Source organism: Mytilus californianus, unplaced genomic scaffold, assembly GCF_021869535.1.
Source record: "Mytilus californianus isolate M0D057914Y unplaced genomic scaffold, xbMytCali1.0.p SCAF_5, whole genome shotgun sequence".
Classification (NCBI taxonomy): Eukaryota; Metazoa; Mollusca; class Bivalvia; order Mytilida; family Mytilidae; genus Mytilus; species Mytilus californianus.
The window spans coordinates 116,060,631-116,087,039 of NW_026262701.1; the positions used below are offsets into that span (position 1 = coordinate 116,060,631).

The 26,409-nt window shown below is 32.9% G+C and overlaps 1 protein-coding gene across 3 annotated transcripts; it reads left to right on the forward strand.

Annotated features, from left to right (window-relative positions):
• The first annotated feature begins 700 nt into the window (after window positions 1-700).
• On the forward strand, window positions 701-26,409 carry LOC127700754 (tetraspanin-9-like). 3 transcript variants are annotated; one of them, XM_052204404.1, is made up of 8 exons: window positions 701-854; window positions 1,762-1,832; window positions 9,578-9,850; window positions 13,489-13,563; window positions 15,871-15,975; window positions 17,948-18,133; window positions 20,014-20,097; window positions 25,949-26,409. In XM_052204404.1, exons 2-8 carry the CDS (start codon window positions 1,776-1,778, stop codon window positions 26,075-26,077), a joined length of 909 nt encoding a protein of 302 aa, XP_052060364.1. In that variant the 5' UTR covers window positions 701-854; window positions 1,762-1,775; the 3' UTR covers window positions 26,078-26,409. The 3 variants fall into 3 exon arrangements, with proteins under 3 accessions (XP_052060364.1, XP_052060365.1, XP_052060366.1); XM_052204405.1 differs by lacking the exon at window positions 25,949-26,409 and adding an exon at window positions 23,061-23,211; XM_052204406.1 differs by lacking the exon at window positions 1,762-1,832.

Here is a 26,409-nt window from a genome sequence, read left to right on the forward strand (position 1 = left end):
TTTTTGGGGACTTGATTTTAGCGTTGTCAGTTTTCCTTCGTCTTGTCGGTTTCATTGTCACTATAGCTTGGCATCTTTCGTTTTTTTTTTAACATAAGTGTCCTTATGAACATCGTTATATTGCTGGTTCTGCTAAAAGCACCATGAAACCTCTTCTCCAATTCTTCATTTCTATTAAATCAGGAATCAAAACCTCGATTCATAGTAAATAAGAAACAATCTACTCTAGGGGCGGGGTGAATTGGTTGTGGATATTTATAATTTTCAAAAATCCGTTAGAGTACATACAACCCAAGTGTCATTTCTCGTACACAATAATATTATAAATTCTTTTCCTATACGCTACCATTCCTGGTTCTAAAAGTAAAACGTCTAGGAAGAATTAGTCGAACTTTCTTTCATTTTAACAAATTGTCAACGTAGATGCAAATGTATTATTTAAGAAGGTATTTATCATACTTTGTACAATTATAAGATACCTTATAAACTATATCAGATATCTTATAAACTTTATGAGATACCTTATATAGTTTTTATTTGATATCTTGAAGTTAGAATTAATAGTAAAACGGCTTGCCATATTATCGAGCAGTTTTAACAGTATTTGGTGGATATTTAATTTACACCTACTTTGTAATTTATTGAATTTACCCCGCACCTGGGTTTTTCCGATGCACAGATATACCGCGATCTAAATTAAGCATTGATTTGTATCAAATTATTGTGTTATAATGTGCGATTTTCTGAAAATGAAAGTAACGAAGCGTTAAGGCTAAGTTTTTGCTTTAACTTAAAATTTCAAAGATTGGAGTCAGTAGGAAAACTTCATTCATGACAAGAAGTGAAGAAGAGAGGTAATTTTCGTAGATTGTCAGAAGGAAAGTTTAAAACCTTGAATTATTTATTATGTAAACGAAACAATGTTGAAGCTTTAAGATTGGAATTATATAACAACTTTAAAATTTATTTGAAATTTTAATCAAAAGATGCAAAATTAGTTGCGTTTTAAATACAAGACACAAGTAAATGAAAAGCAACTTAACAGAGATGTACTGTAAAAAACACATAAAAATACAAGGCTTATAATTTTGTACGCTAGACGCGCGTTTCGTCTGCATACGACTCATCAGTGGCGCCCAGAACAAAACAGTCGGATGGCCAAATTTTAAAATACGCAGCTGAAGATCATCAAAAACCAGAAATTCCGAAAGTTGTGCTAAATACGACTAAAACAATCTATGCCTGAGAATAGGAAACCTTAGCGTTTCGAATTATTCAAAATTTTAAAATCAGTACATTTACCGAAAATAAGCATATCAATGATATTTCATATCTACACAAAAGTGCTGACTAATGGGCTTGTTGAAAGAGGTATACATCCAGAGAAAACAACAACGGCGAAACCCGAAATGATATTGTTAAACTCGTAATGCTTAGAGATGAAAACGGATTATGAATCAAACATTTAAGGGATCAAAATCTAAAGGAAATCTATCTACAATGAATGGGATGCACTAAATTTGTGGCGATCGACCAATTATAGTTGTCTCAGTAAACATTTGTAGGGATTTTATCTTTTACTGAACATAATCATGGTTTTTAATAAATTGTCTTGCAATAATTATAAATTGTCAAACTTTTAACGAGTTAGCATTTGAAAAATGACGAATCACAATTCTAAGGCTGCAGTTAAATTAAAAAATGTACTATTCATTCACGTAATGTGTTCCTTTTTGAAATATTTAGTTGGTTTTTTTTCAGCAATACATATCAAGATGCGTTTAACATGTCTTGGACGTACTTTCGTGACTTTTTTCAATATAATTTTCATGGTAAGTTTGATTTTTTTTTCACGTCTTCATTAAGGAATGCCTGTAATATTTTCAAGCTGGCAGCCACTTTTAGCAGCCACTCAAGATAGCAGCCACTTTTTTCCCAGCAGCCAATTTTCATGATATGCATAAAAACCAAAAAACTGTGTAAGACTCAAACGTTCCAAAAATCTCAAAATCTTAGTTTAATATAACTTAACAGCGGAATTCGACAATTTCACGGCTTGTGGTGATTCTCAAAGGATTTCAGTCCGTTTTGAATACCAATAATGATAGCAGCCACTTTTTTTCGGAGGACACCGTTTTTTTAATAAAAAATTGTACAATTTAAAATAGTTTTTTTCGTTCTTTTTTTTTTTTATTTTTTCTGGTTCCTTATGATAAGGATGTACAGAAACAGTAGGAATAGAAAATTAAAAAAATCAAAGTACAATTACCATTGTTAATGATAGATTTAAGTAACTTGTGTGGAATCGTGTTACAAAAAATGTATATATATATAATTCCAACCAATTTGGACTGAATAAAATAGATGCAATGCAAGATAGAAAAATTACATACAAGCTTTCCATACACTCGGCATCCTCAAATATCCAGTATTTTAGTTGAAACAATTTTTAATACCATTTCTTTTTTAATGTGAACAAGCATTTTCATAAAAATCCTACGTGGACTATTTTGTACGGCATGCATCATAACCAATTCATCGATTTAAAACTGAAATTTTCCTTAGTATGGAAAATACGTTAAGGGGCAACTTTGAACCTCTGTGGTGGCCAGACGAGCCCGGATCCCAGAAAAATATTTAAGTGGCTAGTAGCCTCGGTCAACATCTTTAAAATGAGCTAGGTCTGGTTCGGAACTTAATTATTTTTCTGGGATCCGGGCCCGTCTGGCCACCACAGAGGTTCAAAGTTGCCCCTTATCGTATTTTCCGTACCTACCACACATTCGGTACTCTTCGGAATATTCCTAAGGCAAAGTTCCGAACCGGACCTAGCTCATTTCAAAGGTATTGACTAAGGTTATTCCCGGCTTAATTTTTTTTCTGGGATCCGGGCCCGTCTGGCCACCACAGAGGTTCTTTGCGAATTTTCCATATTAACCACACATTCGATGCATATCCCTTCGGCAAAGATCCGAACCGGACCTAGCTCACTTCAAAGGTATTGACCAAGGCTATTCCCCGCTTCAATATTTTTCTGGGATCCGGGCCCGTCTGGCCACCACAGGGGTTCAAAGTTGCCCCTTAACGTACTTTTCATATTAATCACACATGCTTTCGGTACTCCTCGGCAACTCCCTACGGCAAAGTTCCGAACCAGACCTAGCTCATTTCAAAGGTGTTGACCGAGGCTATTCGCCACTTAAATATTTTTCTGGGATCCGGGCCCGTCTGGCCACCACAGAGGTTCAAAGTTGCCCCTTATCGTATTTTCCATGCCAACCACGCATTCGGTACTCTTCGGCATATCCCTACGGCAAAGTTCCGATCCGGACCTAGCTCATTTCAAAGGTATTGACCAAAGCTTTTCCCGGCTTAATTATTTTTCTGGGATCCGGGCCCGTCTGGCCACCACAGAGGTTCAAAGTTGCCCCTTAGCGAATTTTCCATATTAACCACACATTCGGTACTCCTCTGCATATCCCTACGGCAAAATTCCGAACCGGACCTAGCTCATTTTAAAGGTATTGACCAAGGCTATTCCCCGCTCTAATAAGATCCGGGCCCGTCTGGCCACTACAGAGGTTCAAAATTGCCCCTTATCGTATTTTCAGTACCAATCACGCATTCGGTACTCTTCGGCATATCCCTACGGCAAAGTTCCGAACCGGACCTAGCTCATTTCAAAGGTATTGACCAAGGCTATTCCCGGCTTAATTATTTTTCTGGGATCCGGGCCCGTCTGGCCACCACAGGGGTTCAAAGTTGTCCCTTAACGTACTTTTCATATTAACCACACATGCTTTCGGTACTCCTCGGCAATTCCATACGGCAAAGTTCCGAACCAGACCTAGCTCATTTCAAAGATGTTGACCGAGGCTATACGCCACTTCAATATTTTTTGGGATCCGGGCCCGTCTGGCCAATACAGAGGTTCAAAGTTGCCCCTTATCGTATTATCCATACCAACTACGCATTCGGTACTCTTTGGCATATTGTAATGCCGGCCTTCCCCCCTTTTTATAGTAAATCTATATAGTTTCTGGAAATTATTGAGGATAAACGATAGATGTTAGTGAGATGTCCAATGTTGAAAATAATATAAGACCTGTAATTTGTTATTTTGGCTGTTGTTTCAAGGATACGACAGATTTGTGTATGTTAGGAAGTTTTATTTCACGTACTGATTCCATATTTTCGCGGTAATTACCTTGTTAGACTATAAACACAAATAAAACTCTTCTGATGATCTACTAATAAATTTAAAGTCAAAACCCATCTTTATTGATGAAGATCAATCCATGTTTACAAACAATATCAACATTACAGGAATTTCCCTTATGTGATCCATGGTTGCCGATTGGTAATCAATATGTAACAAGCTCTGTCATTGGTCAGTCGGAAGTATAAAAGCAAAAGCAACAACAGAACTGAGGAAGTGTTGGTTTGACAAAGAATGGGAAGTGACAAACTTTAATAGATGGGTCATTTTCAAAAAATGTCGAATTTTCAGTACACCCATGCTAAAATATTTATTTCTAATTGAAATTTCAGTTGGAATTGTTTAAATGAAAGCTTGTAGGATTTATGATTCAGAACATTAATAATAAACACGATTTACATCTGTTTTGATAAGATTAAAATGTATTTAAGTCCGATTTTTTGGTAATTTGTGTGCGTACAGTGTCAGAGTAACACATTTCAAATGATTTTTTTCCAATATTCTAATCGCCTTGATGTCTGCAAAAGGGACTTTTTAAGAACGTTAATAATAACTCTAACGAAAAATCGTAGCTTCTTTAATATTATATGTAACATTTTATCTACAAAATAAGTTCAATCAGCGTACATGAAGTTCATGTCCATCCTGTTACCGCTACTTAAATCAGCCGTTACATTGTCCTCTCTGTGAATATTGAATTGGTCAGTGTTGATTTCAAAAGTGCAAAGTAACCTTAACATTTAACACAGCACGTTTCTTGAACCACAGTGAAGAGAAAAGAAATTTCAAGATATTTAGTGAAAAAAAATAGAGGGTACCTTTTTTTCATGTCTATGCTGTTACCAACATTTTGATTAATTACACCAAAAATTTACTTGTAAAAAGTTCAATAACCTGTTGGAAACCAAAATCACTACAGAACAACATTATCACTTCACCAAAGGGAGTAGTTATTTCACAACAGCATTCAAAAATGAAGAAATCTGTCTATCCTGTTTTGTCTATCCTGTTACTATGGTTGCTATGGTTACAGTAACAGGATAGACAATTGTAGACAGAAACGTCTTTAAAAAGTTTATCATAACATATAGTTGCAAACATAATGAAATATTTCGTTGTTTAAACTCATCTTAAGGTTATAACGTCTTAATCTTCCCAATTTAGCATTTACAGGTGCAATACTGATATTGGTAACAGGATAGACAAAAAGGTAACAGGATAGAACTTTATATAGTGATATATCATTAACGTACGTTCCTGTTACCAATGAAATAAAGACAAAAGTAAACTAACATGTGAGGGATTTACTTGATGTAGGTTTTTTTTTAAAGAGAGCAAAAATGCTGAACAATATGAATTGCTATCTAAGACTTGCATTACTGGTGGTAATTTTTATAACCTTTGAAAACCAATTTTTAGAGGCATTTTTCAGTACAACCTGGAAAATTGGCAAATACTCTATTATTTCACAGAATGAATATATATAGAAGTTAAAACTCTTGAAAACCATCTAATTGGCTACGAAAAACAAGCTTAAAATTTTATCTAAATCTTTTCTTAATAACCCGAAATTTCTTTTGAACATGGTAACAGGAGAGACAAAATAGTGTACCACCTATCAAAAAATGTTTCAAGATATTCTTGTATGACATTATTAAAATTGCATCTTTTAATATGTTGTTCTATAAGTACTGTTTGTTTTGAATTGCTAATGAAGAGGGTTGTTTGAATAAGTAACTTTTAATAATTTTTCAATTTCAAAATTCGACGTTTTTTGAAAATGACCCAGATGCTGGAATATGTCTGAGAAATACAGACAGGCGTTGAAAGTTAACTTTGTTTTAATTTAAGATTGTCGGTGCCGGTGACGGTGCTAAATACGGTTGTGGGTGACGGTGACGGTGACGGTGCTAAATACGGTTGTCGGTACCGGTGACGGTGACGGTGACTGTGCCGGTGACGGTGCTATTGAAGTGATATTGAAGGTGCACATTAAGTGTTCTGTTGGCGGTTCCGACATGATTAATATGTCATTTAATTTGTTATACTAAGTTGTTGTCTTCTATAATGTAGTAGGGTGGTAATATCCTTCAATTGAGATTATGGAAAGATTCTAAATAGTTGACAACCTTGTTACTTGACTGTTGAATTATAGACTAGTTTTGTATGTATATGTAAGAACAACCATTACCGGGGACCTGGCCAGACCAGTGAGAGGGCCGGCAAGACCCATTCTCTCCGTCGAGGATTATTTTTGATATTAATGAAATATGAAACTTTATTTTATTCAGATATTTTATTTCACAACTGAGAATATATATATAAACACAAGTATACGTTTTCCCTTTCTGTAACGTGTTTTGGTCCGACGGTAAACAGTGGACGTCGAACCTTACATTTTATAGATCATTTTACTCTCTTTTTTCATTGTGACCCTGTGTTCTCTGGTGGCCGACTCTAGCACCAGGGAGGCTACGGCAAAGTTCCGAACCGGACCTAGCTCATTTCAAAGGTATTGAACAAGGCTATTCTCCGCTTTAATATTTTTCTGGGATCCGGGCCCGTCTGGCCACCACAGAGGTTCTTAGCGAATTTTCCATATTAACCACACATTCGGTACTCCTCTGCATATCCCTACGGCAAAGTTCCGAACCGAACCTAGCTCATTTTAAAGGTATTGACCAAGGCTATTCCCCGCTTAAATATTTTTCTGGGATCCGGGCCCGTCTGGCCACCACAGGGGTTCAAATTTGTCCCTTAACGTACTTTTCATATTAACCACATATGCTTTCGGTACTCCTCGGTTACTCCCTACAGCAAAGTTCCGAACCAGACCTAGCTCATTTCAAAGGTGTTGACCGAGGCTATTCGCCACTTAAATATTTTTTTTGGGATCCGGGCCCGTCTGGCCACCTAATTTTTAGTTATATGTCAATTATTTGTACTGGCACATTTGACAAGGAAAATTTCAGTTTTAAATCGATGAATTGGTAATGATGCATGCAGTACAAAATAGTCCACGTAGGATTTTTGTGAAAATACTTGTTCACATTTAAAAAGAGATAACCATTACATGTATATCGAAATGTTTTCATTTCATATATACAGAAATAGATATTAAAAATGGTTTCAACTAAAATACTGGATTGGTATGGAAAGCATGTATGTGATTTTTCTATCTTGCATTGCATCTATTTTATTCAGTCAAAATTGGTTGGAATTATATATATAACACGATTCCTCACAACTTACTTGAATCTATTATTAAAAATGGTAGTTGTACTTTGATTTAGATTTTTTTTTATTTTCTATTCCTACATTGTTGCTGTACCTCCTTATCATAAGGAATCAGAAACTTTTTTACTTTATTATAAAAAGTTATTTCAATTGCATGGGAAATTGTTTGAAAAAATCTGTTTTGGCCTTTTTGAGAAACTAATGAAGGCCAGTTTCTGTCTGTCTCGGAGGTTGTGGCTCTAGAAAAGGAAATTAGCTCGAAAATATAAGTTCTACCGGTTCATTCCCTCTATTCCCACTTTTTATAAATCTGGTAAGAAAAGTTAATATTTCATGTGGGAATAGGGGGAAAACTTGTGCAAACAAAGGATTATACTGTACAAACATTTTTTAATCAACTGTTAATTGACCAGTATTTTTTTTTATTAGGACAGGTAATAAGTTATTTTTGCATCTGTATGAATTCTGTTTTTTTTTAAACAAAATAAATATGAAAGAAATTAAAATATATAATTTCTTTTATAACACAAATTCAACTGTAGATTCAAGCAAGCATAATATAACACAAATTATACAACAGCACTAAATCAAATCACACATTCTAGCACATACATTAGACAATCACTGTATACAAGTCTATTAAAGTTTATCAATCTATTCCACGTGAACAAGGTGGGAGGCTGCATCACCAAACTCTAACTCAGTCAATTAAAATTAATCAAATCTGATTGCTCATGCTTTGAAGTAAAGTTAACAGTTTTCACCCATTATTTTACATCTTTGATTATTGGTCCAAGTAATTATATTTTTAGAGTATACTTTTGTTCCACATCTTAAGATTATACTTGGTTATAATATTATTTTATATCATGATTTATTTGTACAGCAGACAATTCTTTAAGGTTATAAATTCAAAAATTTTAAAATAAATCTTACTCCAATCTATTTATCATAATTATTCTTTATTTTTAAATATATCTTTGACGAAAAAAGAAATAAACTAGGTATTATACATAAACAGTGTACCAAATATGTTATGTTTAAAAAAAAAATACAGGTAAATCTTAGGTGAAATTCTAATTAACCTTGATTGTTATAAAAACAAATTATTTATCAAAACATCTATTGTTATTTGCATGTGGGAATAGAAGGAATAGTATTTTTAAAAAGTGGGAATAGGAGGAAGACACCGTTCTACCTACTTATTTTTAATATAATACTAGAATCAATTCGTTTGTTCCGGTTAAGTAATCTCAATCATACCATTAAAAATTACTTTACCAGTTCTGTCATTTTTTTAAATAAATTGATCAGTCGATTAGATATTGTATAGATAGATTTATTTCATATAATGAAATAGACCATAATGAATAAGGTTACAAGTTACCAAATAGTTTTTTTCCTTGGCTGTTAGATATATTAACCAAAGGGATACTAATAATATATATGAAAGTAAAAAGTTTAAAATTAGTAAATCGTTACTGCAAATATGCAATTCAGTAAGAAAGAATAGATTTTGTGAATAATCATATATTATGAAAGTTACCAGTCTTTTGAGTTTTGTTTCTGTAGAGGCCCTACAAAATAGCATGTATAAAACATAATACATCATACGACAAAGATATCATCAATAGATATGGTAGAATAACGTACAGGAATAATACGTTAAAAGCACTTAATTATATGATACGTACATACAAAAAACCCTCCCCATTTTACCTCACCTCCCCCGTTTCGTCGTTTGCCTGCTTTCTCATCAATGTATACACCCATCTCTAATTTCGAGACAAGTATAAACAAAACATTTCGATTACAAAAAAAAGCATAAACAAAATAGACATAAAAACAAAGAAGTCTTGTATCAACCTTCAGATTAAAGATTTGAACTTAATCTTAGACGAAACAACAGTATAATAATAAAAATCTTAATTATCAAATCTCTCAAACTAAAAAACACGGATTTGAATAGCACTTTATTTACTTATAAGTGTATAATATAACCACAAAAAGCATTTTACTTAAATTCTTCTGGTATAATCATATTTCCTCAATAAATAACTATATTTGTGATAAAACTTAGTAATAGAATGCTAAAATTTGTCCTGTCATTTTATTTTTCAGTTCTATAGCTTTTCCTTGATAGCTGTAGGTGTTATTGCCAAAATAGCTTCGGATATTGGTATTATAAAGGGAATTGAAGATCAAGTTAAAGAATTTTTAAATTCTACGACTGTGAATATTGGAACTTCAAACAATGGAATCAACGATTGGTCCATTACTGAGCATTTGAATGGGATAGCCCTGATATTCATTATTTCTGGTTGTGTTTTATTTTGCTTGTCGTTTTGTGGTTGTTGTGGAGCCTTGTGCAATTCTAAAACATCAATGACTATCGTAAGTTTCTATTTATAAAAGAAGACTGGTTCCCTGCCCTTTATCTGTTTGGCTCTTACAGATATACCATAGAAATTACAACAAGGGTGACTCAGATACCCGTATGTTGCAAAGGAGAGAACCAGCCTATTTTTGAAATTATTTAAGCTATTTCTTATCTTGCGCACATATCATTTGTCTCTTCTTTTTTTTAAAGCTACTACTTTTGTTGTATAGTTGTTTATGTACATGTAGGACATTACTTTGTATTACTTTAGATTACAATACTGTTCAGTCTTTAGTTTTCTATTTTGTGTATTGTGTACTGTTGTTTGTCTTTGGTCGTTTCTCGTCTGTTTTTGGTCATGCCATTGTTTGTTTGTTTTCGGCCTATGAGTTTGAATATTCCTTTGGTATCTTTCGCCTCTCTCTTACTTTATATCCAGTTTATAATGACGATGGTATCTAATATTTGACTATATAACAATAATAATACTTTTTATTCAGAAGCAATACAGCTTATAGAATATACATTTTTACATCAAATTTTTAAATGCATCAGTGTAATATTAATAACAATAATTATACAAAATACACATATGGCGGAGAATGACAATAAATTCATATGATAAATAAGGAATACAACTACAAAATGTACGTATTACGGATTTTTTCGATGTTGAACAAAAATTTACCTAAATTATTAAGTTCTTTCACATTGTGAACTGATAACAACTGTATAAGTTTAAAAGTGGATGGTTTTTGCCAATACTATTTCTTAGTATATTGTTTTCTTACATCATTATATCTATTACATTCTAAAATAAAATGGTATTCGTCTTCAACAATATGGCTATTGCACATAGTACATATTCTATTTTCTCTATCTACATTGTAATATCTGCCTGTCTCGACATTTAGGCTATGGGCAGAGATACGATATTTACATATATAAGGTTTATATATTTGATTAACAGGTCTATCTAAATAAAATTGCAATATACCTGTGTCATATATATATCTATAAAGTATACATTTAGATGAATTGTTAAAAAACGCATTAACATCAGTGATAAAGGTATCTTTCATTCGTTGTTTTAGCTCATGTATAAATATATCAACATTATTTACGCTTTGGTTTAGCCATACATCATGAAAACCATATTTACATAAAATATCTCTGACTGAACATGCCCAATTCAATTTGTCTTTGGGTTTTTTAAATGAACTCTCCAACATATCTTCATAACATGCTTTTAATATACAGTTATCAGTATCTAATAATTTAAACCAAAACTGAATCATTTTTCTTTGTCTTTCATAATACATTAATTTTACTTTACATATAAGATCATTTGTGAGGGATAAATCAATGGAAAGCAACTGTCCCTTCTGCTTGATGACTTGCTTTTCTTTCAAATGAGGTAAGCTTCACCAGAAAAATGAAATGCATTATCCTTTAACTTCACTTACCGCTATAAAGATGATGTCCTATACTTTATAATTCAAATTTTGGTCTCTTTGTCGGCTTTGTCTATCCCAATGAATTTGAAATAAAACACAATGCAGATACAAATAAGTCTGCATCATTTTTAGACTTACATATAGAAATTTCCACTGATGTTCGGATAGGAACCAAACTTTACGAAAAAAGAGATGATATAAATCTGAATTACCAATTGTGTATTAAAGTAAAATTTAAAATTGAGAATGGAAATGGGGAATATGACAAATAGACAACAACCCGACCAAAGAGCAGACAACAGCCGAAGGCCACCAATGGGTCTTCAACGCAGCGAGAAAATCCCGCACCCGGAGACATATTTTAGCTGTGAATATATATGATGTTGCCGAAATTCCTGATTTCTGTGTTTTTTGTTTTTTGTTTATTTTTGCGATCCTTTTAGGTTTTTATTTTTTTATTATTTTCTCTTTTCTTCCTCGTTTTCTGGAATATAGGTCTTTCCTTATGGCACAATACTATTGAAATAATGGATACATAATTATATAGTAATGTATATTTCAGAATTTAGATTACTAACAAGTACTAACTAGTTCTATTTATTATATACTACTAAGGTACCGGTATTTTTTGTATTCTACTACAAAAAATGTAACAAATATTAAAATTTTCAATTCAGTATGATGCAATTAAAAAAAAAACTGTATAGCGTATATAAAAATAAGGAGTGGTATGATTGCCAATGAGACAGCTATCCACCAAAGTTTCCATGAAATGGATGTAAGCAATTAAAGGCATCTGTATAGCCTTCAACAATGAGAAAACCCCATACCGTATACTGTATACACAATTTAGCACAATCTTTAGCTTTGCCAAAAGTTCCCTGACCCATACTTTTTATCATATTTTTAAAATAACATGATATAAACTACATTTTGGCATCTATTTAAAAAATCTATGGTTTTCAATTTAGACCCCCAATCTACCTTCTTAATTGATCTTTTCTTATGATAACAAACGGTAGGAATAGTCCTTCACATAAAAATAAGAAGATGTTGTATGATTTCCAATGAGTCAACTCTCCACAAGAGACCAAATAGCATAGAAATTAACAACTATAGGTGACAGTACGGCCTTCAACAATGAGCAAAACTCATACCGTATAGTCAGCTATAAAAGGCCCCGAAATAAAAAATGTAAAGCAATTCAAACGAGGAAACTAACGGCCTGATTTATGTACAAAATAATGACCGAACAATACATATGATATATAGAAACAAACGACAACCACTGAATTACTGACTCCTATCTTGGGACAGGAGCGGTGTTAAACTAGTTTGAAGGCGCCAAGCCTCCCCTTACCTGGGACAGTGGTGTAACAGTAAAACATAAGTACAAACTATAAAAATCAGTCGAAAAGAGCTTAACTCATCAGATCGATACAAAGCAGAAATACATCTAACAAAAACACCGTAGCAAGGTACTTATACATCTCCACAACAACAAAAAACACAAAGCGCAGATCTGAGAGTATTCGCAGTTACTGACAGCTAGTTCAAAGCCAATAACTAATAAAAAAATCATACATCTAAGACTAAATATCATTCAGTATACATCCAACATCCAGTGGATTTGGTGTAAAGACGTCATTAACAGTCATAGAAAAACACGACCTTGTGCATGGCCAAGATACAGGTATCGACAGATTGTAGAGCCACGAATGTGCATATGTATATAAACATTATATTTAGTTTGATTTTAATTTACTGATAACAAAATCAATAATAATATCAATAAAAACAATATTCAAAGATCTAATTCCAGTGTTGAATTTGTAACCTTTTAGAATAAGTTTATTTAAAGGATCGGTAAGTTTACCCGAATCGTATATAAATTTCCTGACTCGGTAAACGACATCTCCGTAAAATTTAGGACGTGCTATCTCGTTAGAAGTAAGTTTTCTGCAGGTACAACCAACCTTCCAAACCAAATCTTTGTATCTATGGAAGAATTAAGTAAAAGTTTATAGTAATTTGTGGTAACGAAATCCCTGACTTAATATTTTACCTGTAATACATATATTACGTTCATTGAAATCCAAAACGTCACAACAAACACGAGCATAGCGAACGAGATGTAAGAGGAACATGCTTCTTGCTTATTATTGACATCAATTATTTTTTTTATTTTTTAACAGTACGCCATGATAATAATAGTAATGTTCGTTGGAGAAATTATTGTGGTTATTTTACTGTATGCTGCTCCAGACACGGTTAGTAAAATTTGACTTGTAATTTTTTCGTATTCAGACACGAACAATAATCATAAGTTATATAAAACATTCAGAGGCACCTCATGACCAAACATTATATGTCAAGCTTACTTTCTATTAAAATCGAAATATTTTCATCATGTCACCCAAATGATAACTTTTGTGAGTGTCAAGTTTTCTCCGGTTGATTTCTAAAGATTATGTAAACTTGCATAGTGTCATTTTTGAACATTTATTAGACACTAATTTATCATGCAACTACGAAAGACCGGAAATGACATTATAGTTTTTAAATTTCTTACTTCCAACTTGACGTTTATCAGTTCCAATATAAAAATAACAATAATGTGGTATGATTGCCAAATAAGACAACTATCCACCAGAGTTATAATGACGTGGATAATATTTGTTGCATAGTGTGCTAGTGACCTAATACGATATATATGGGGTCAGTAAATTCCATATGGGGTGAGAGCGAAGCTCGAATCCCCATATGGAATTTACTGACCCAATACATATCGTATTAGGTCACTAGCACACTGTGTTACGAATTTATCTTACCGACTATCTTAACATGTGGTTTTTAGACTAGTGACCTATCAAACTGATTAAGTCTTCAATACTCAGTATTAAGAACCTACTTCCATTGGTCTATATAAAAAAACAAATGGCAACAATAACAATAACTTGTTAGCCTTAAATGTGTTTTATGAATTTATTTCAATTTTTCATCATCAATTCCTTCGTCTGTTGAAACCTTTCGGAATTTTTCCTCAACACCGTGTTGTTTTTATAAAGGGACGTAACACCATTACTAACCGTATATTGAAATATGCCCCGCCTACTAACCTATTATGAAATATACACAGTCTCCACGCGGTTGCTTTTAACCAATCATATTCCTAGAAATGTATAGGAGGTAAGATAAAAGCAATTATAGGTCACCGTAAGTTCTTGAACAATTGTTGTTACCCATTCCGTATACATAGTCAGCTGCAAAAGGCCATGAAAAGAAAAATGTTAACAAATACTATACGAGGGTCGATAGTTTGAAATATGGACATTTATAATTTCCAATTTAACATTTCACGTTCTAAGTTGACATTTCAACTTTCCAATTTGATATTTATCAGTTCCAAGTTGACATTAATCAGTTCCAAGTTGACATTTCTCAATTCCAAGTTGTCATTTATCACTTCCAAGTTTCACATTTCAGTTCCAAGTTTACACTTCACAAGATAATGTTAACAAGAGTGACACTTCCAGAGCATCCAGGATCACTCTAAGGTTTTGGTGGTGTTCGTGTTACTTATTCTTAGTTTTCTATAATGTTTTGTGGTTTATTTGTCTTTCGTCGTCTTTCTTGTTTTTTTTTGGCCGTGGCGTTGTCATTATCTCTCGACGTACGACTTTTGAATGTCCGCAAGGTATTTTCTGCCCTTTTAATGACATTGTTTCTTTCTCTCCCTCACCCTTTTCCCCTTTGGAATTTGATGTTGATGGCAGGTCCCGTGTAGTCCTTCTTAACATGGCAATTTAGAGAAGGACAATGTGTATCTACCATATTTTTTTAAAATTAAAAAGTAGAATAACAAAAATACCGAACTCTAAGAAAAATTCAAAAGGGAAAGTCCCTTAACAAATGGCAAAATCAAAAGCTCAAACACATCAAACGAATGGAAAACAACTGTCATATTCCTGAGTTGGTAACTTCAACCCCTTTACTCATATTTAAAAGGTTATGTTCGGCTATTCAAAACATAAACAAACATACGAGGAAACAAAATTATGAATTGTGTTAACAGTTATATGTGGACTTATTTAGCAGATGGAACTAAAAATGCCTTTACTACAAGTGAATAGTTCTCAGTCACTTAGCAGAGATGCATGTGTATGCCATATTTGACCTGGAGATAGGTTATGCAGGCTCGATCCGAGAAAGAAAACATGAAAGTTTGATACAAAAAATTCCAACATAATTCATGTTAGGGAGCTACCATTTGATTTTTAGGTGGGGGGGGGGGGGGGGGGGGGGGGGGGGCTAGGATGAAATTTGAAAAAAAGGCAGGACAGGAGTTTTTAGTTAAAAAAAAAAGGCAGGATGAGCAACTTTGCAAAAAAGAAAAAGTCAGGATAAACTAATAAAAATCAAATGGTAGCCCCCTTATGTGTGATGGTTGTATTTTTACTAGGTCTCAGTTTTGACCCAAGGTACATACACAAATGGAAATATATTTTTTTCCTGTAAATCGTAACACATCTTTTATTGTTACAATAAAGTTAAAGATGTGTCTATATATATTACAGATTCAAGGTGCTATAAAGGATGTTTTATTTGAGTCATTGAAAAACTATGAAGGGCTGGGAAACTTTGATGCTACAACACTTGGATGGATGTTTTTCATGAAAGAGGTAAATACACTCATAATCACATTACACTGAAACGATATTTACTTTCAACCATATACTCCATTGAAGTAAATCGTATTTTAATAGTTTGTTCAATGTTTAATATTGTTCTGATATGTTTGATTGATTGTTGGTTGCTTAACGTCCTAATATGCTAATGTTCGGAAAAGATGTAATTATCAAGGTTTGAATACACAGAAATAATCAAAAAAGATAAATAGAGAATATCATATGGCTTTTTCAATATCACATCCGTATCAACCCGAGACATATAGATTCTACCACTGCATCGAGTGTGATACGATATTTATCCACTCGAGACAGTTAAATTTTCAAATTTAAAACGCGAGGCTCGCCGAGCGTTTTAAATATTTAAAATTTAACTGTCGAGAATGGACAAATATCGTATTACACGAGATTTGGTGGTGGAATCTGTTTCTATAATGATTTTCAACAATTCGCAGGCAAATTTATTCCTTCTTTTCGAATGATCTGCAAAAAGATGTGATCTTTCTATGTGACGTCGTCAGGCATGGTCGCCTTTTTTCATGCCGTCACAATAGGAAATTCAGAGGAAAGCAAGAAAATTCGACGTCATAATCGGATTTAACCGATGAAGAACTGAGATCACTCCGATTGGGAGTGTACACAGATTACACTGTACACTCGCAGCTCTCGAAGGGTGCTCCCAATAACAGAGGGATATACGTACATATATATGGTCACTTAGTTTTTCAATGATTTCAACTTTTTCCTGTAAAAAAAGCAACAGGTTATGTCATTTTTGTCACTAAAAGATAGGTAAGATATTCAATATGTTTCACTGAATGTGAAATAAAACAAGTAGTTTAACTAAGAAGTATGATAAGTTAAGGGTATAATTCATATTCAACAATTTATGGCAAATTCACATAACAGTTCGATTTATAGCTTTTGAAGCTTTTGACAGATGCTTTCCTTTTATCAAAAGACATTGTAGTGGGTAGAGTTTTCTTTTAGTATAATGGCACGTTTATTTTTTAGCTGACACGATAAACAGGTATTGTAGTAGTAATGCTAACTTGGTGTTACCAAGCCCAGATATCTGTGCCCGATTCTACCAATGTGGAGTAATAAACCACATGACAGGAAGTTACCTGCGAGAATGTGCCTACCCTTAACTATATAATGCCTCTACACAAACATGTAAACATTTTAGCAGCTAGATAAACATACGCTGCATAAATTGCAGATGACGTCTTACCATTATCTTTGACTTAAAAATCGGATATTAATATTATGGGACATTTCAGTAAACTTTCTAAACCATATATATTATTGAGGCCAATAGTTTCTAGTGCACATTAGGATTTCTCCGTATGGGGTATTTCCTCGCTACTTCATGTAATAAATTGACAATTATTTTTGCAATCTTAAGAATTTTCAACATGCCAGTGGAGAGCTTTTGTAACTCACATGCAGGACGACAATGTGTTTCTCCTGCAATTTTTGTTTTAGTATTTTAAGTTTAAAAACTCGTGATTAAAAAAGGAAAACAATGGCTCTGGAAGTGATGAGTCATGAATTATCAATGATTGCATAGGAAGTGATGAGCCATGATTTGAAGTGTAAAGCCACAAAATATTAACAAATTCCAGTTCATTTTTTTAAAACACAGAAACGAGGTATGCACAAAAACATGAATTTTCTTCAATCATTGAAATTAAGTTGCAGAAAATACAGTTCATCCACGCAACCTACCAATCATAGCTCCTAAAATAACTGGAATATTGCAAGAATTCTATTTAATTTAGAATTTTTGAAATAAGACATTTTGTATCCAAAATATCAATATATCAAGTGACTTTTGTATTACCTTTTTTTTTATATTAAAACTCCAATTATCGTTTTTGGAAACTGTCATTTGAATTATATCTTGTCTCTATGAATATTGAACTTAGTGATATTTATGTGAGCTTATTCGTAATTTTTTTAGATGAACTGTTGTGGTGTTAATGGGTATTGGGATTTCAGTATAACACACACAGATAACTGGAGAAAACCTGGATTAGTGAGCACTGACCTAGATGCACCCATCGTATGCTGTGTTACAGAGCCACCAAGTCCTTCTGACGCTGATACCAGCTGTGCTCGCGAAGAAACCCTCGATATCCACACACAGGTAATGCAAATTATGTAAGAAATAAGTTGTCATCAATATTAAATATGGTTATATATAAAAAAAAAAATGAGTGTGTTCTGGGACTATTATACTAATAGTATAATAGTCCCAGGTGTGTTCCACCATTATTATACAATCGGAGATATCACAAAAATTAATCTGGCTATTAATCTTTTATATTTCCTTTTTATCCGGAAACAAATTGTAAAAATTCTTATTAGCCCTACATGTTTAAATTATTGCAAGTGAAAGTTCCTGTTTATAGTTGTAGTTCATCTGTTTCATTTAAAGGCAGAAAAATCGTGGTCACAAATAACTAAAACGGTCGCGTAATGAGATTTTACTATGATCCTTCCTCTACAGCAACGACTTCCTTACTGTTTATCGACATTGATAGCGCAGTATGTTAGGTTTCCGTTGGCGAAAAACAATAAAATTTAAAAAAAAAAAGATTCAAATATTGTTAATTTTTATTTGCAAATATAAACTTTTTCGAGTCTTGAAAATTCTGCAATAACCCGGGTAATCTATGGTGAGAAGGTTGATCTTATGTCCTGTTTGATGAACTTGAACAAGTCGGGTTTACTTCATTATACGGGCATACCAATGTTTACCCAATATAATTGTTAGTTTGCATAATAATTAATTTTGGCACTTCCACTGAACATTGACCAATCATTGTTTCATTAAACATACCTGGTATCTCTGTAATTGTGTAATTAGTTTATGAAAATGTATTTTCATTCAATCATCCTCATTTTTTTTTATTTAGTTATAGTTATTCTGCATCATAAACTAATAGACCATACAGTTCGTTATTCTCCTTTATTTTTGCTTTATACAAATCACATAATTTAATCCTATACATGTTTAGCAATGATGAATTGGGCTGTCAAAACAGTTTTACAATTGATAAATAAAATTAATTATTTCCACTTATGCTGGTTAGAAATCTCAATCCTTGAATTATCATGATATACATTCTTCTAACATGACACAAGTGTAGCATAGACCTAGAAGAACAAGAACAAAATTATAGAATCAACATACCGGAACCAAATGATTGGTAAATGTTTATACATACATGTATGTATATAAAAATTGTTTTTATACAATAATAAGTTAAATATAGGGTAGTCGGCTTCCGCTAAGTTGTGATTTGATTTTTTGTCCCGCCTACAATAGAAAGTGATATTATACCTTCCTGTCAGTGCGTCCGCCGGTCGGAAGCCCGTGCGTTCGTCAGTCCCGTGTCAGGGTAAATTATTGATTGATTGTAGTCCCTTGGAAGTTGCAATCAGTACAATTAGTAACACATTAAACATTTATAATACAACAAAAGAAAAACTCAAATATGGAATATAACATGAGTTGATAATATAACCATAAACCATAATGTGTTCGTTGACCAGACACAGCGTTGACCTCACCAGACACAGCATCATATTTATCATGAAATAAACTTTTATGAGTTGAATCCACCTCTTAGTTGGTGCCAATGAACAAGTGATATAGTAATCCAAATACAAAAGTCTCCAGAGGCTGGTGCTTAAAGGACACTCAACCAAAAAAATATATATATATGAATAATATAGCACTTTACAATTTATATATATACTATGCACACAAATTTTCAAATCATTAATGATCTAGTCGTGACTGATTCACATGGATAAATCTAGTAAACAGTTATCCAAATGCAAGAGTCTCTAAGAGCAGGTGCTAAACTACATTCTTATGTAAGTTGTTAGAATTTGGTGAAAAATTAATTTGGATTTGGAATAAAAGATCAAACTGATTGCAGCCTCTAGCACAACTTGTTCCAATGCTAATATATATATATACACACTCGTAACAAGTTTATAATTTGATCATTACAGGGATGTTTTAATGCAGTATGGGACGTTCTAATGGGCAACTCAATGTATACCGGAATAGTGTTTTCTGTGGCATTTGTTTTCCAGGTATCAGGAACAAAATTAAATTTACTGTAATCGAAAGTTTTTTTGCTCAATACGTTACGATGAAGATATATTCTAATTGTCGTAACTGCAATCCCGTCCCTTTTTCTCCGAATGTGACCTACCGAATTAGACTTATCACCGGGTGTGTACTTACATGAGCAACACGACGGGTGTCACATGTGGAGCAGGACATGCTTACGACACCGGAACACCTGCGATCACCCTCATGCTTGGTTTTTAGTTTTTCTATGTTTTGTTATGTGTACTGTTGCTTGTCTGTTTGTCTTTTTCATTTTAGCCATGGCGTTGTCAGCTTATTTCCGACTTATGGATTGAATGTCCCTTTGGTATCTTTCGCCTCTCTTGTATGTTCTGATGAATGTAAGATGGGACTATAACTGTTGTTTTCTTCACGTTTGCGACACGTGGGTTTCGGTTTGGGCCTATGCTCCGCGTTGAAGGCCGTACTTTGACCTATAATGGTTTACTTTTACAAATTGTGACTTGGATGGAGAGTTGTCTCATTGGCACTCATACCACATCTTTTTATATCTATTTGAACTGTTTACATTCTGGCGCATTAAAGTTTTCTACTTGTTCTTGAAGGCACCAATGTTTATCGATCTTTCTTTTTATTGTGGTATTCAAGAAGCTGTTATTTGTCTTTAAGTTTATTTAATATGTATAGCATGTCGTTTTTCTTACGTATGAGCTTTGTCCCGTTACGATTCTCGTACTTATTTTGATGACTTTTTAAAGCAGATTTGACGTTTTTTATTTCGTACTTAATATAATTGGAATTATTCTTGTAAAAAACAACGTTTCTGTTAACATACGATTTCTGTTATCATCTATAGTACTGAATGAGGAGACCTGTTGTTGTGTGTCTCTTCTCCGTCTCAAAGATTAAATCAATCAATACCGGTCTCTACCCTAAAAGTATTATGCAAACTTGTAGTTTAATATCCTTCCAAATGATTATTAATTTTATGTTAGTTCGGAAATAATTAGGACGTCCTTTCCATCATTACCATCGGTTTAGTGTTTTATGCCTACTACTCCCGTCTTCTTCATTATCAACTCAAATGAATTTTTCGTCATGAATTATATTCTAGACTATATTTTTATATTAAATGTACATAGATGCAGGTAAGCGACACATACTCATTAGAACCTTTAGTTTGATGTAACCGTCTAAGATGCTAATTGCTATATTTTGAATATATGTTTTATATCTCGTATGTTTTACAGTCTGTACCTCGTCCGTCCGTCCGCTCGTCCGTCAAATACAAAACTAAACTATTGGTTTAAAAAAAACATCAACGTTACCAGCCTTATTATTTTGAATGCAAAAAAGTGCGTTTCTTCTACACACAAATCATCACTGGCAAAGTGGTCATGAAAAATCTGCTTCTGGCAAGAATCGCACATATTCCAACAACAAAAACACAGAAGACGCTATCAGCAAAATCCAGGACTTTTTTATTTTAACAGACGGTATTCCAATTGGTTATAATTGTGAACCCTTACTGGCTGAATTTGTTTTTCTAACACAGGAAGCATAATTCACATAGAATGTTTTCACAGACAACAAGTTCTTTTATTTCACTTTAAGATGTATTGTTAGTGTCTTGTCACTAAATACCAACATTTCATAACATTCTTGTATTTCTTCTATTCTAATAGAAAAACAAAGGATATGGGGTATCCATCCATGATACAAAATCAGTTCATGCACTGCAAAAAAAAAAAAAAAAACACACAAAAAGCAAAGGAACAGCGTTTTTATTGCTGTTCTTCATCTCAAAGTCACAATGAGGCCTAGTCAACTTGAACTTAAGGATACTACAGAAGCTAAAGGTGTGTTTCAAATCTTGGTTTTATTTTATATTTACACAGATGGATAATTTCAAACTATGTCAAACGTAATAATTACAGTTTCCCATTTCAAACCATCAAGAACTTTTTAACCGATACCATGTGTCTGCATGCTTTTGTGTTCTAACATATTTTAATACCAAGTAGGTCGTCTCATCTGTATATTTGTCAATTTTTTCTGTTCTCTATCGAATGAGTGTGGATTCTCAAAGCGAGTGAAACATGAATAGCAGGAAACGCTTTCCCTGTTGACGCACCCTGTCGCGCTCCGTTTGAAGTTCCTGGGATTCCCTCAATGAAACTACGACATATGAATATTGTCACTATCTGCTGTTGCATCTAATTTGATATAAATCACTTTTAAGGGGGGATCAACTTTTTTGGAATTTTGTGGTTTGCGATGCTTCTGTGTTGAATTAATTTTCATTCTAGCGCCACTGATAAGTCTTATTTGGACGAAACGCGAGTCTTGCATAACAAATTATAAGTCTGGTAACTTTGATTAGATTTTAGTATAAAATTATAGACTGATTGTCATATAGTTGGATCAAATTCAAGTCAATGCACCAACATATTTTAACTTTATTGATATTTAAATACCGTTTTTTTTAATTATCTAAATATTTCATAAAACAGCTCACAGAAATAGTGAATAATTAAACGAATTATATTGTTCTACATTTGTCATTTCGGGGCCTTTTATAGCTGACTATGCGATATGGGCTTTGCTCATTGTTGAAGGGCGTACGGTGACCTATAATGGTTAATTTCTGTGTTATTTGGTCTCTTGCGGAGAGTTGTCTCATTGGCAATCATACCACATCTTCTTATTTTTACATATGTTTAAATCTATGAATTTTAGATGTAAGAATCAACGTCACCATAAACAAAACAAAATAAATAATACAGACACATTTTACTGAAATTATAATGAAATTTTTTTACAAATTATGATATTGTATGTTATTATAGTAATATGCACGCAGAAAATAGAAAATTTGAAACGAAAGAACAAAACCGTATGATTTATTACAAGTGAATGGAAAGGAATATACATATGAAAGTCTCTTTTTTATATATTTTAGTTGTTGCTGATTATATTTTCATGCATTTTGATAGCCGGAAATAAGGAGAAGAGCAAACTGGCGGGAGCTTGTCGGTGGATAAGAATACTTCTAAATTGTTTTGTTTGTTTAGCACAACACTTGGAATAATTGTTATCAAAATATATCTAATTTGTTTTATATGTTGTTGTATTTTGACGAGAGTATAGTGCTTTTTCAAGTGAAATGTTGTTGTGTGTCTCTTCTCCGTCCCAAAGATAAAATCAATCAATATAGGTCTCTACCCTAAAGGTATTATGCAAACTTGTAGTTTAATATCCTTCCAAATGATTATTAATTTTGAGTTAGTTCGGGAATAATTAGAACGTCCTTTCCGTCATAACCATCGGTTTAGTGTTTTATGCCTACTACTCCAGTCTCCTTAGTTATGCAACCCCCCAGCGTTGGAGCACACACACCAAGCTATGTCTTTTAAACGAATAAAATTATCTGCATAATAAATGAACCGAAATTAAAATTAAATTAAACAGAGCCTCGTTTTTTAGCTAATGATTAAAATCAATCAAAAAATGAATCTTTTTAATATGTCACAGTTTGATGTCATTTTACATCAAAACTGTCATCGTATTTCTTACAGGAGTTATTGCCCTTAAATGGCGAGTATTCAAATGTTTCACTATTGCTATTTATCTTGAAAACTATAATATATAATAGAAAGCAACTTTTTATAGCAAATATGACCAGAAGACAAGATCTACAAATAAGTTAAGGTGGCTTTAATCATCAAACGTTTCGTTCTAGGAGTTATTGCCTTTAAATGACGAATTTTACAATTTATTTAAATTTTTGCTTATCATATTGAAAACGATAATAGAAAGATAGAAACTTTAAATTGCAAAAATGATCTGCAAGACAAGAACTACAAACAACTCAACATGGCTAAAATCTGCATACAAACTATTTATAGATGATAGAGAGAAAAACAGAAAACATGATCAGCAATTCAAGATCAACACAAAAGAATTTTCGTCATGAATTATTTTCTAGACTATATTTTTATATTAAAAATGTACATAGATGCAGGGAAGCGACACAAACCTTTAGTTTGGTGTAACGGTCTGAAACGCTAATTCCTATATTTTGAATATATGTTTATATCTTGCATGTTTTACAGTCTGTACACCCGTCCGTCCGTCCGTCCGTCAAATACCAAACTAAACTATTGGTTTAAAAAACAAACATCAAAGTTACCAGCCTTATTATTTTGAATGCCAAAAAAAAAAATGCGTTTCTTCTACACACGAATCATCACTGGCAGGTTTAAGGTCATGAAAAAATCTGCTTATGGCAAGAATCACACATATTCCAACAACAAAAACACAGAAGACACTATCAGCAAAATCCAGGACTTTTAGATTTTTACAGACAGTCGGTATTCCAATTGGTTATAATTGTGAACCCTTACTGGCTGAATTGGTTTTTCTAGCACAGGAAGCATAATTTACATAGAATGTTCTCACAAACAAAAAGTTCTTTTATTTCACTTTAAGATGTATCGTTAGTGTCTTGTCACTAAATACCAACATTTCATGACATTCTTGCATTTCTTCTATCCTAATAGAAAAACAAAGGATATGGGGAATCCATCCATGACACAAAATCAGTTCATGCACAGCAAAAAAACACACAAAAACAAAGGAACAGCGGTTTTATTTCTGTTCTTCATATCAAAGTCACAGTGAGGCCTAGTCAACTCGAACTTAAGGATACTACAAAAGCTAAAGGTGTGTTTCACATCTTTGTCTTATTTTATATTTACACAGGTGGATAATTTCAAACTATGTCAAATGTAATAATTACAGTTTCCCATTTCAAACCATCAAGAATTTTTTAACCGATACCATATGTCTGCATGTTTTTGTGTTCTAAAATATTTCAATACCAAGTAGGTCATCTCATCTGTATATTTGTCAATTTTTTCTGTTCTCTATCGTAAGAGTTTGAATGAGTGTGGATTCTCAAAGCAAGTGAAACATGAATAGCAGCAAACGCTTTCCCTGTTGACGCACCCTGTCATGCACCGTTTGAAGTTCATGGGATTTCTTCAATGAAATTACGACATTTGAATATTGTCACAATCTACTGTTGCATCTAATTTGATATAAATCACTTTTAAGGGGGGGGGGGGGGGTCAACTATTTTGGAATTTTGTGGCTTGCGATGCTGTTCGTTGTTGAATTAACCTTTTTATTCGAACGCCACTGATAATTCTTATTTAGACGAAACGCGAGTCTTGCATAACAAATTATAAGTCTGGTAACTTTGATCAGTTTTCAGTATAAAATTATAGACTGATTGTTATATAGTTGGATCAAATTCAAGCCAATGCATCAACATGTTTTAAATTCATTGATATCTAAATACCGTGTTTTCAATTATCTAAATATTTCAGAAAACAGCTCACAGAAAGAGTGAACAATTAAACAAATTAAATTGTTTTACATTTGTCATTTCGGGGCCTTTTAAAGCTGAATATGCGGTATGGGCTTTGCTCATTGTTGAATGCCATACGGTGACCTATAGTGGTTAATTTCTGTGTCATTTGGTCTCTTGTGGGGAGTTGTCTCATTGGCAATCATACCACATCTTCTTATTTTTATATATGTTTAAATCTATGAATTTTAGATGTAAGAATCAACGTCACCATAAACAAAAAAAAATAAATAATACAGACACATTTTACTGAAATTATAATGCAATTTTTGTTTTACAAATTATGGTATTGTATGTTATTATAGTAATATGCACGCAGAAAATAGAAAATTTGAAATGAAAGAACAAAAACGTATGTTTTTATTATAAGTGAATGTAAAGGAATATATATGAAAGTCTCTTTTTATATTTTTTAGTTGTTGCTGATTATATTTTCATGCATTTTGATAGCCGGAAATAAGGAGAAGAGCAAACTGGCGGGAGCTTGTCGGTGGATAAGATTACTCCTGAATTGTTTTGCTTGTTTAGCACAACACTTGGAATAATTGTTATCAAAATATTTCTAATTTGTTTTATATTTTGTTGTATTTTGACGAGAGTATAGTGCTTTTTCAACTGATATGATTCTATTTGTATTATATATTTAAATCATATTTAGCTGAGGGAGGATTTCCAACGAATTTGACAATGTTTTTTCCGGTCAATATGATGTAAAATACTATTAAACAGACTTGTTTTCTGGTCCGACAAGCAACCTTGTCTTTAAATACACATATGAGGGAAAAAGTATTGATGATGATAGTTATTATTAACCATGCATTGTTTTGAGTTACAAAAGATACCACAGAATCTTCCCATAAAATTAACTGTCATAAAA

Excerpts from the sequence above, each read along its gene's own strand:
- LOC127700754 (XM_052204404.1), top strand. The coding sequence starts at position 1,776 with ATGCGTTTAACATGTCTTGGACGTACTTTCGTGACTTTTTTCAATATA. Across the intron at positions 1,833-9,577 it reads TTTTCAATATAATTTTCATG|TTCTATAGCTTTTCCTTGAT; the intron begins GTAAGTTTGATT and ends TTTATTTTTCAG. Across the intron at positions 9,851-13,488 it reads CTAAAACATCAATGACTATC|TACGCCATGATAATAATAGT; the intron begins GTAAGTTTCTAT and ends ATTTTTTAACAG.